Source organism: Nipponia nippon, unplaced genomic scaffold (genome assembly GCF_047370975.1).
Source record: "Nipponia nippon isolate SJK-2023a ecotype South Korea unplaced genomic scaffold, ASM4737097v1 scaffold_5, whole genome shotgun sequence".
Classification (NCBI taxonomy): domain Eukaryota; kingdom Metazoa; phylum Chordata; class Aves; order Pelecaniformes; family Threskiornithidae; genus Nipponia; species Nipponia nippon.
In genome coordinates, this window is record NW_028262369.1 from 81,771,884 (window position 1) to 81,784,264 (window position 12,381).

A 12,381-nucleotide genomic window follows, 5' to 3' on the forward strand; every position below is an offset into this window, starting at 1 on the left:
TAATCAGAAAAATACAGGCTTTCAAATAGTATATTTGAGCTTCCAAATTTCAATAGCTGAAAAAGCCAATACTTTATTGAATCAGATACAAGACAACTATACTGGGTCAGTGACAGGATGACGGATTTTTGGTCTAACAGATGTCAAAATACGACGTCTAGGGAAGAGTACAAGAAAACAGGAGGCATTCATGATACATCCTTTAATAAATTCCCAGACCTTCTTAGTAATAGTTTCTATGTATTTATTAACTCTCAGCAGATTTCTCTTCCATGAAGTTGTCCAATTTTCCCTTGAAGCAGGAAGTTTCACTGGCTGACTACCTATCCTGTGAAGAATCAGCTCCTTTTTTTTTTTTTTTTTACTTTTGCTTCATTTATTCAGAAAGACAGAGAAGTGAGAACTCTTAGGTTAACTTCATGTGGTCCTGGTGATTTGCTACTGTTCATTTTCCCCAACTTGTTCCATACATTCATTCCATGCAGTTTACCTTTTTATTTATCATACATCAGAAGTTCTCCATTTAAAAAGTGCAAAAATTGGCAGCTGCCATGAAAGTATATAAAGCATTTATCACAATAGAATTAATTTTCCATCATCTTCAACAGGAAGTTGGGGTTATATGGTTCTCCTCCTCTGAGTTTATTCAATAAAACAAGGACTTGTGAACAGAGACTGCTCTGCATCTCCACTCATAGCCAGCCCATGAATGACATGGCCAAAACACAGCCAGAGCTAACAGAAGTGTGTGTACCCTGCTGTCCTGTTTGGACGTCTTTGTATCACTCTTGTAAGGTTAGTGGAAGCTTACTAGGCACAACACCAGACATTAGGGTTCTCCTTATATTGGGAGGATGGTGCAAAGATGTCCATGTGCCTCTGCAGAAGCCAGCCTTGGTCCAGTCAAACATGTTTTCCTCAAGCTCCGTGCTCTCAATACTTAGAGTAAGAGAGCTACTACGTTCCCAACAACAGGAACATAATGTAGGCTGGGTCAACCTGACTTTGCATGAGTTTACATCGCTACTGATCCCCTCTGAAAAGACCTTATGTGCATAGCGGTGTGCCTGGGTTTAAATGCAGACAGACTGTATAGTTGATAGTTGATTCTGCATGGAGTTGTATCAGAAATATTTCTGTTCATGGCACAGATGAAGCAAAATCCAGATGAACTACCTATTGCTGAGAAGTAACTGCAATAACTGACTACATAAAAAATGCAGATAAAGACAAATAACTTATGTTCCATTAAGAAAATAGCCCTTCAAATAACAATTCCAACTTCTCATGCATTGCCTGTAATCTTCTGTATAGATCATATACATAATTTCTCAGTGTTTCCCCATGAGGAGATAACACAGCTTCTTTTCTCCTACTCATTATATGACTAAGTTACTTAAAACTATTATCCTTGAGAAAGCATTCAGAAACAAGAGTATGAAATATTAGACTTGGTCAGGTCTCCATGTGCAACTGCAAGACATGATTTTTATCCAACTCAAGACAGAGAAATGCAAAAATATGCAAAGATGTTCCATCAAAGAATTAACCCTTCAGCTGTTCTGTACTCCAAATAAATGCAAAGATTAGGAAAGAAATGACATCTTGTGATTACAGATTCTAATGTAGAAAAATTATATAAAGACTTTTTTTAAATAAAAAAGGAGTGTATATAAATGTTCGGTAACAGTACGTTTAAGATGTTGGCAAAGGCTTAGTCTCAAATGAGATTCCTTCAAGATAATTATGCAAGCATTAGTAATCCAATGAAATTAGTTTTAAATTAACATTTCTGATAAAAAATGCATTTATGTGAATTTAGCATAATTAATTTGTTTATAGCTGAGGAAATAGGAAACAAATCCTGAAATTAATTCTTTTAAAATCCAATGTCTGATTTCGTGTAACGGTCTTTTTATGACCCTTACAAGGTCCCTGCTATGGAGATTCATATTAAAAAATAAGAGATTTTATATTACAAGACAGTTCTCAGAAAACACAGTAGGATGCCTTAGGACAAGAATAATGCAACTTCGTGCATCTCTGTCACTGTCTTTGCTCACTATGCAAAATCCATTCAAGGTATTTCCCATCTATTCTGCACTATTGCTTGACTCTTACTCCTGTTACTCTGAACAGGCTGTAGTGAAAATCTCAGTGTTACTTCAGTGAAGAGGGGCAGAAGAGACAACGTATTAAAACTGGCTATTTAAAAAAACAAACAAATAATCAGCGTCTCCAGAGCAATGGATAGTTCACTTTCCACTCCGTAACTTTTTGAGCGCAGATTCTCCATTTCTTGTGAAAATACACAGACTGGTTGCAATGTGAAAAGCTCTTGTGAGAGAAGGAGAAAGCCCCTTCTTGACCACTGGTTTTGGCAGGTTAAGAAATAAATAAGCAAGTACGTTCCCACTTTATGATCAAAACTATTCTAGGGAGCTCAATGGCCAAACAGCAATTGCACTGGGAAGGATCAAAGACAGATGCTTAGTTCACCTAAGCAGACCGTAGTGGCACAACACTCATGCACTTCACGTGAGGATCCTGTACTAGAAGAAGTGCAGTTCTAAGACACCAGTAAAAATCTCACTTATCTTTTTAGGTTCTTATAGTATAATCACAGCACAAATGTGATCTTATGTTAAACATACTGCAGGCGACCATACCTTTAAGAGTTTTTCTCTTTGCTTTGCTACGTTCAGTTTTTCAGAGAGCTGGCAGAAAGATAAGTTGGAGGTTTCAATGTCTTCATGCATCAGAATATAGGGATGCACGTTACCTTAAAAAAAAAAAAAAAAGGCAGCTGATTGTCACTGCATTTTTCCCCAGCCAGCTTCTAAGTACCAGCAAAATTAAAAGAAGCTAGGCTTATACTACCTTCTTTATTTAATTTGAGCAAGCCTTCATATTAAACAAGCAAGAGAAGCCCAATTCTGTGCTTAGAGACAATACAAGACTAAGCCAGTAAAAAAGAATGTACATGTACTCTTAAAAATAAAAGCCAACCACTTTGCTAGTATTTATGAAAACCAGGAGTGTTAGGCTAGTGTGAATAAATATTTAATGAGCATGGCAGATTAACACATGGTTACTTTGACTCTTTTCTCTTATTTGTGTAGTACAGTCAAAAAGTGGAAAATTATCCATCAATGAGTATTTGATTTGAAAGAGAATTACCTGCTTATAAAGCTTTGGTTATCCAATAAGATTAGCATCACAGGACTCATCTAACATAAAAGACATATAACCATAGCACTCACATCTAGAACAACCTGAGCTAAACTTATTAACAGATAATTGCAAAATTAATATGCAGTAATTTTGCTTTTAATTCTAGTGAATGATTTGAACCCATATTTTCATAACTTTTATTGGCTTCAGTGTAAGCAGGTTCTACATCTAAAGAAAATCTCACCATTTCTTGAAGAAGATAAAGAGAGACCTCAGAAGTGTTGCATTTTATAAATAGATATTGAAACTGCACATTTGTGTTAACTCTCACATTCACAGAAAAGTATGATACTGCTTTGAGAGATATATATTGTAAAAACTGAAGCAACAAAGTCAGAACTATTCATCAATGCAACACTGCATAAAAAGAAATAACGTGCAAACTGGACTACATACCTCTATTAGCATTCAGAGCAGCTAACTGCGATTTCAGTTTTGCAATAATGCCGTTTTGAAGCTCTATCTTTTCCTGCTGTTCACGTATTTGCTGCATGTAGTTTTCTGTCTGCAAATATAATTTAATTAGCATTAATCTTATTCTGTTTTGACTTGGGGTCTCCTATTTGGCATATAAAAAGCAGCTCTGAGTTTTAAAGATAATTGGGTTTTCACGCAGCGGTCCACAACTACAACTACAATCACCTTTGGCGAGTCCATATTTTTGAGACTGCCCTGATTAGAAAAGGTATTATAGGAAATAAATCCTGATTTTCAGTAACTGTTTCAACTGTGGCAGTTGTAAAGGACAGGATAACCTTGAAGTATAGGATTCTTCATTCATAGCCATAGAACACATCAGGTTTAAATTTAGAATTTTAGTATTCTTCAGAATGCTGGTCAGTTAGTTTATAGAAAGATGTAATTTTCTTCCCCCACATTTTCTAACAAATAAATTATATAAATATAGGCTTTCAAAAAGACAGATTTTAAATGGAAAACAACAACATTGCTTATTCCATACAACAGATATTGTGTAAATAACTTTCACTGCCTATGAACTGAGTTTTGCCTGTTCCTTTGAATGTAGTAGACTTGTTTTTCTAACCTAGAAAATGGCGGGGGTGGGGTGGGGAGGGGAAGCAAGGAAGCAGCCCCATTCTTGATCTAGCTGTACTCCATATCATGCTATAAACAGGCCATACAAAGCCTAATAAGACTGCTCACATTTCACCAAAGTGTATAAATATTGTTAGACAGCCAGTTAATTGAACAAATGGTCAGGTGGCAGGAAGATGCTAATATTCAAAACCTATTATTTCATTAGCACACGCCTAATGTTGCAGTACGGTAGTGCTAAAAACAAGCAAGAAAACTTGTGAAGTCCCAGCAAGGAAACTTACAGGAATGCACTGAATTTTTCTGAAATAAGGAATACGTCTATTACTGAACGGGTCGCAACCTGGAACAAGACTAGGCATTGTTTTCACGTCTGTTCATAGTTTATCCATAGTGCTATCTAATTCTCAAATCTCAGTCACATTTAAATTCCACACCCCCGTAATGCCCAATGTGTTTGTCTGTAAAGCAGGCAGGAAAAAAACTACAAGCAAAATTTATTTTAAAAGGCCAGGTAGTAGCTGTATTATGAGAGTTTATTTAAAAAAAAAAAAAGTGATCAAAGAGCAGTACACTCCAGCAGCTATAAGAGACCTCATGAAGCAGAAAAATCACTGAGAACCAAATTGAAAATGTACAACAGCAATGTCTTGTCAACACTTCTGTACAGAGCACAGACATGACAGCTAAAACAGACAGAAGAGAAGATGCTTTTGACAGCCAGTGTGCACAAATTATTCCTTGAGTCAGATGGCAGCAACAAGTTACCAACTAGAAGATCTGCATGACAACCAACCATCCATCTGTATCAAACACCATCTGGCCGAGATGACTCTGGCTTCTGTGTGCTTGACATGGCTCCCAGCTCTAGAGACTGGCAAAACAAGTGGCCTATCGGTAACTTAAGTAGTAAACTGTTAACAACAGAATGGTGGACAATCCAACAATGTGTGAAGGCCACACAATGAACAGAGGAAGTTACTAGCGTAAAGCACTGTACAAAGGTCATTCAAAAACCAGGAGTTGGGTTAAAAAAACTGAAAAACAACACAAACAAAAAAACGCCCAACTAATTATAGTATCAACTCTTCTTGAAAAAATACTTTTGTTCTCTTTTGAAGTCATGAAATCCAACTACCGAAAGTGGGATTAGGACAAAGATTTGAACTGGTAGTAATCCTTTATGAAAGGCTTTCATTTTTAATTTCTGAACCAGAGAAAATGCAGAGAGAAATCTTGCAAGCATTTAGTTCACTTAACACTGATGATCTCACATATTTCTCTGGTTTTCTTCCATAGACTTTAGAAGGGCTATCTGACCTTGTACTTGATGTCTTGTTTCTTGGGCAGAAGTTTCTTTCACGTACTGTTAGATGACCCAGGAGTGTTAACGTGACTGGTTTTCCTTCAAATAATTAATTGTTTATCATAAGAGACAGAATTTAAAAGATTCCCAAACATTCTAAAATGTGTGGCCTTCTGTTAAGTTAGTTGCAATTTCAGCACAAAATGTATTGACACACTACTTGTGCTTGTTAAGTACAGAAAATGCTACAGATGTGCACCAGCACTGCTGCAACAGACTATGAATGGAGATAGACTGCACAGTGGATGATTGCACACGACTGACCTGATACCTGTTCTGCAGTGCCTTGGCTAGTTTTATTTTGCCATGCAAGGGGATGGCAAGATTGTGCCCAGATATCAGAATATTCTCTAGTAGACCCTTCCCTGCTCCCAGTTCTACTACTGGGACCTTCCATAACTTGACACCGAGTATGGTTCATCTGCCCCTGAACAAAGTCCCAGCCTACCAGTTCTACGGAAATATCATAAGGTCCTGTAACATCAAAAACATTCAAGCCTTTCTATAACAAGGTTCCATTGCTGGGCAGAATACGCACGATAAAATTAGTATGACAAAGCCCCAAACCGATAGCTTTGCAATATGCTGGCATACATGATGAGAAGTCCTAGAAGAGTTTTGGCTGAAGTAATGTATTCTACATTACTAAGTAGGTGTAGTAAGTAAAAACTCAGTTGCTCCTTACTGGTCAGAATGCCTCCAGAATCTTTCTGTTACTTAAAGAATAATTGTACAGATACTTCTTTTTTAAAAATCAATACTTATTCTAATAATTTTAAGGTAAGTTTGCTGTAGATGCTTCAACACACAAACTCTGTTGTCCCAATAGCTTGCACAGTGCTCAACATATTAGAGTCTTTGACCTTTACATCAAGTAAACTAGTAATTCATATGGCATATCTTTCTATTAACACAAAAATGATTTAAACTATTTACATTAATAATTTTAAAAGCAATTTTCAATAAAGCAAGTTAGATTTCAAGAAGTACTTCATTAAAGCTAGGTAAATTTTATATATATCTTTGCTGTTTACATTAAAAGACTTCATTAATCCTCCAAACCAGAAAACACTTTTCTCACCTTTAAAACTACAAAAAAATCAAAGGTCAAAAACCTGAAACCCACCTACTACATTCACAGCCTAATGAGTTACTCTGCAGTGTACTGGCCTGGTTTCATAACGGCAATTTTCAACTTTAACAGACGCACTAAAGTGTGCATAGCTAAAGTGAAACTGAAATCCACATGTACAACAATCCTCCATGGGAAGGATGGCTTTAAAGATACAATTCAGAACCCAACACATACTTTTTGCTGTAGTTCTTTCACAGCATGGTCCCTATCCATGCATGCCTGTCGATAGGCTTCATAAGCTTTGTTAAGCTGCTCTCCAATGTTTTTGTCCATAATTCCCAATGTTGTTTCATCACTGAAAAGATGGTCAAGTTAACAGACCTGAAAAGTAATCAGAAGGAAAAAGACAGAATGCTAAGAAACAGAAGTATGTAACTAAAACCATATATAACATGACTTGTATTAATAGAAAATTCAAGTAATATGTGCAGTAATATGAGCATTAACTCACATAATAGTTTGAACTATAGCTCTGCTCACCTCAACATTTAATTTTATGTCCAGGCATAGGTTTAAACAGAAGCCAAATAAAAGCAGGTTAACTCTGAATCAAATTCTGGAAGTACAGCATGTGTAAATGCATGTGTAGTTACAGCGTTTGAAGACTGAGACTTAAAATTGGTGCAGATCACCAGTTACCTGATTTTATGACATTTCCAACAGTTTAATGTTTACTCAGTTCTGAAATAACAGATAGCATTAAAAAACAAAATAAACCAAAACTCAGCTTTTGGCATTAAGCAATAAAAAGATAAAAGCTCAATAACATTAGGTCACATGGACCTATCCTATTCTATGCCATATTTGAAAATGGCAACACATGCAACACTACAAGGTGAATTAAAACATCTTTTATCTAAAAATCAGTAATACCAACCAGTAAGAATCAGCAAGACTCAGACCTTTGCATACAATACTATCAACTTTTTACGCTTTGTGAACACTTTCAATAACAATTCCTGAAACTACAGCTCATGAACTTTGACACATAAGACTACACCACTATTAAATGTCACAGACTTCAATTTCAAGAGAGAGTGAACTTTGCAAACACAGCTCCTTTGCTTCTATAGTAATATATGACATGAATTTTAAGATCAAAATTTATCCGAATGTAAGTACAGTAGAGCACAGGTTAGTGAAGTCTCAAAAAAACCCCCACCAAAGTACCAGCGTTAAGAAAAAAAAAAATAAACCCGGTAATTCACATCTCCCCTCCTGATATTTAAAGCATGGTTACCTCACAGTACACAGTACGGACAGCCACTATCATCTCTTACTATCTTCTGGGATTATGCATAAACCACAGATACTATTAAGGAAAGTGGTGCAGTCAGAAGAGGATAAGAAGGGTATGAAGTTAACTTGTCTCGGACCCTGGCCAAAACGTGAACGATTGCAGCTTGGATATCTTCCATATCGTAGAGCCTGAATATAGAAATGTGGTTTGACTTTCCTAGGAGGTGCAACAGACTACTGTATGGATGTCACACCTTTTGTCCTACAAACTTTATTTTAATGATGTGTGAATATTGCAAAAGAAATTGTGTTTCGACTCTGGCATGGCTGTACTTTAATAGTGGCAAAGTGAATTCTTTAACAGCTTGGAATCATTTAGGGATCCTTTGATGTTACAAGTATTACTGAAATCCAAGTTTATTATAAGTTTTGTGTAAAACGGCTACGTTGTTTCATATGAAACGTTGGTTTTGTTTTGTTTTGTTTGTTTTTTCTAAACACCAGTTCAGTAGTTCATAATCTCGGGTCCATGCATACTGTCTCAAAGCACTGTTAGTAACACAGGCTACTTCACCCACCCCCTTCCTCCCTCAAAGAGTACTAACTGGAATATTCATTCTAATACCTGGGGCACATCTTTAAATAAATGGGTAGGCTTTTCTTCAGTTTCAAATGAAGGACTGTTTTATGTAGTTTGATGAATAAAATCAGCTATTACAGCTGACTGCAGGGGCAGGTACGAAACTGCAGAAGGGTATTGTTAAGGCTGAAAGTGACTGAAAGTGTGCTCTCACATTCTTTAAAAACTTGCGGAGTTTGCACCAATATCGATTTTGTACTTTTCTGCAATTCTCCAGAGGCACTTGTAACAATTTACCTAGTAAATGGCAATGTCCTGTGCATATAAAAGGTAACTTCAAAAAATGAGTGCAATGGGATTTAAAAGACTATGTTCAGCTTCTAACAGAGGGAATGGGGTTCAGCTCCATATGACTCACAGTTCATAGAAAATGAAGGCATTAATTTCATTTATGTAAATTCAAATCTCACTGTGAAAAACAGTATTTAAAATTCATACCTAACTTCTACCCTTTTACTTACTGATTGATTGAGACTGGGAGCATTAACAGAGTTCTGCTCTTATCTGGACTGCTGGTACCAAAAGCAGTTGATCCAAAGGGCAGAATTGTAGCACTGCACCTGATTTTCTACTTGGTAGGGAAAAGTAAGGAGAAGGGTAACTAATTTACTGATAGCTCCCTAAAATCCAGATTCCATGCAGTAAGAAAGGGGCAATAAAAGACTACTAGCGACACTTTAAGATGGAACTGTAACTAGAGGAATTGGTCCTGTATTCCCCCATACCCTAGACATTTCTGCTTCCACCTCACCCTTGCCTTTCTTCCAGCACAAGCAGCCTTACTGTAAACCGTACCAGCGAACCAGTCCAGCATAAAACTAAATGCTAAAGGTATTTTTGGTGTGTTTTAATGCAGATCAGCTCCACAGATCACTTCAAATGGCATGATAACACAAGGAAACCAGCACAAGAGCAGAAAACATCAGCAAAAGGCAGACAGAACTCCTGTGTTCAATGGCAGCATTGGCTTTGAAACTGTAACATGAAGTCACGGTTATGTAACAGTGATGTAAGCCTGCGCTGCCACAGAAAAGGATACTCCTGCCTTCCCCCATCTCTGGCCATGTGTTTTTTTGCCACTTGTACCGGTATTAGCATTTCTATGCTATGCAATTGAGTATGCCAAAGTAGCTCCCTACTTCCTCAAAAAAGCAACAACAACGCCCCTAAAAAAACAACCCCAAAATCAAACCTGGAGCTAGTGCACTGCGAGGCTGCTGGAGCACTACTACCAACACAAGGAGCAGTGGGAACATGAGACTAGCCGTGGGCAGGACTGCAGCAGTCTAGATTTAGATTGGATTAAACTACTCTGTAGTCACACCCCGAATTGCCTGCTGCTGGAATAAATAACTGCTTCTTATGTTATCTATCTCATATCCAGCACTCCGTGCAGTTAGAAAAAAACTGGCTCCCTTTCCTGCTTCTCCTCCATAGGCATCAATATTTATCAGGGAATTTGCCAACTGTTCCTTGTCATTTACTCTTCTCCCTACATCCAGTTAAGAGGAAAAAAAAAAAAAACAAACCAACAACCCTAAAATAATAAAAAACCCCAAACCCCCAAACAAATATCCCTACTATTTTAATCAGGCTTAGTTATGTTGTACCCATACAGCAACTGGAACATATTCAGCCCAAAGCTGACAACCCTGATCTTTAGCAACTGACAGTCTAGATATTCATTAGATCCTAAAGACTTTCACAATTATTAACAGCAGAACAGATGCAGCAATACAAAATGCTGCATTTATTCTAACAGGGACAGAATTAGAAAAAGAGATTAGCTCCAGAGTTTGTCTGATGAGGGTGTCCTGAAAATGTGAGCACCTGTGAGCGTTGTGTTGCCGGAGTTATGGCCATGAGAAATAGAATTTAATCTTTGAGTAAAGACTTGAACACTGGAAAACAACTGGGTTTAGCAAATGTTGTAAGACAAACTTTTAAGTAAACAAACCCAATGAAACCTGCAGATGCTCTTAAAATACTTGCTTCAAATGAGAAATATTTTGCTGATATAGGTGGGAAAAAAAAAGAAGCAGTAATATGAATTTTCTGAGTCAAATGCCAAAAAAGCCCCAACATAAAGATTAGCAACATACCGCTGCATACATCCTGAAATCCCAGCTCCACACATCACTAAAGAGGCACATTTTGAGTTTTCATAGTGCCTCAGAAAACACCTTAAATTCTGAAAGAATAAGGTTTTAGCTAACCATGTGTATATACGCATTCATAATACACATGCCTACCTCTCATAGGTTCATATGAGAACATAGATGCCATCCAGAAGCAAGTACTTCTCTACATATTTCTGCTTTCAAAACAGCTTCTTCAATGGAAATATTTTGTAAGTTACACTGCCATCATCTTGGGAACTGGAAACCTGTTGAGGTAATCATTTGTGAGAGACTGAGAGCTCACTGCACTTTCGTTTTGGTGGCTTTTTTTTGGTCTAATGGACAAAATTCCTGCTTTGCCCGACTGCGGGAAGAGTCGGAAACCCAGCAGGAGCCCCTAACGCCGCACCGGCGCTCCAGCTCGGAGCGCAGACAGCCCCTCTGCGCTCAGGGAGAGACGGCGGCTATTGGAGAGCCGGGGTTTGACACCCCCCCGAGCTGTTACTGCCAGAGGAGACCGCACACCTCCTGCTGCTCCTCCGCTCGCCGCCGCGGGCGATCGCCACCCGCGAGGGAGCCCGCTGCCCCGCTGCCCCGGCTCCCGCGGCCCTCCCGGAGCGGCGGCGGCGCCAGCCCCGGCCCCGCCGCCGGCCCCGAGCGCGCCTCCGCGCGCAAACTCCGCGCCCCCTGCCCCGCGGCCGAAGCCGGCCGAAGCGGGGCCGGCGGGGGAACCGGCGTCCCTAGGAGCGGATGGCGGAAGTGCGGAGGGGCCGAGGGCAGGGGCGGCTGGGGAGCCCGCCGCCAGGCGCCACGGCCCGCACCCCAGCTCCCCGGGCCGTGCGCCCGCCGCTCCCCGCGGCAGGGAGAGGAGCGGTTTGAAAAGCGACTCAGACTTACGAGCGCCTGACGGAGCCCACGGCTGCTCCCGGCGCAGGGCGCTTGCCCCTGCCCGAGCACCTTAACCCAGGAACCAGAACCGACTTCCTGTTGTGCCTCTCCCCGCCCTGTGACGGGGCGCCGCGGCCCTGGCGTTGCCCGCTCCGCCGGGCGGGCCGGGTCGGGTCGGGTCGGGGCAGAGCCGCCGGGCGCCGCTACCAGGCGGGGGCAGCGCCGGGCCGGCCGCCCAGGCACAAAGCTGGCCTCCTCGGCCCCGCGCAAGGATGAGTGTCTTTCGGCTCTCCTCCATCTGGCCCGCAATGGCTTTTCTGCCTGGCTGTAGCCAGGCACCCCCCAAGCAGGGTCTGTGCTGCTCCTGGCTTCCACAGGTCCCTTCCTATGTTAGGTCTTTCCGTGTTTCTGTGTGATTTGTAAATAATAGTATTTATATTTGTAACGTAGTTATACTTTTCATACCCAGAGTACTTTCTGTCTAAAGGGTCTTTTACTTTTGTAGGTTACTAAGGTGGCATTTTTTCCCTGCGTTTAATTCATGCAGGCAATGAATTTTATAGATAAGAATATAATGGAAACATCCAGTTTTAATTTCGCTACTGCTACAAGCCCTTTTCTCTTCAGGTCACATGTATGAGTTCAACTTTTTTCCTGACGGTGTGTAGGAGGGTGGGAGTTGATGGGAGAAAATGAGGCGTTT

The 12,381-nt window shown here is 39.9% G+C and overlaps 1 protein-coding gene across 1 annotated transcript in view; it reads right to left on the minus strand.

Moving 5' to 3' along the window:
* Positions 1-11,811, minus strand: part of TANK (TRAF family member associated NFKB activator) — a 29,674-nt gene extending 17,863 nt beyond the window's left edge. The window contains exons 1-5 of the mRNA XM_087733613.1: positions 11,688-11,811; positions 10,923-11,056; positions 6,966-7,112; positions 3,631-3,739; positions 2,670-2,782 (exon numbers count right to left, since the gene is read on the minus strand). Coding sequence (XP_087589739.1) covers positions 2,670-2,782; positions 3,631-3,739; positions 6,966-7,064 — 321 coding nt within the window. The 5' untranslated portion in view covers positions 7,065-7,112; positions 10,923-11,056; positions 11,688-11,811. The remainder of the gene's footprint in view (positions 1-2,669; positions 2,783-3,630; positions 3,740-6,965; positions 7,113-10,922; positions 11,057-11,687) is intronic.
* Positions 11,812-12,381: the final 570 nt, after the last annotated feature.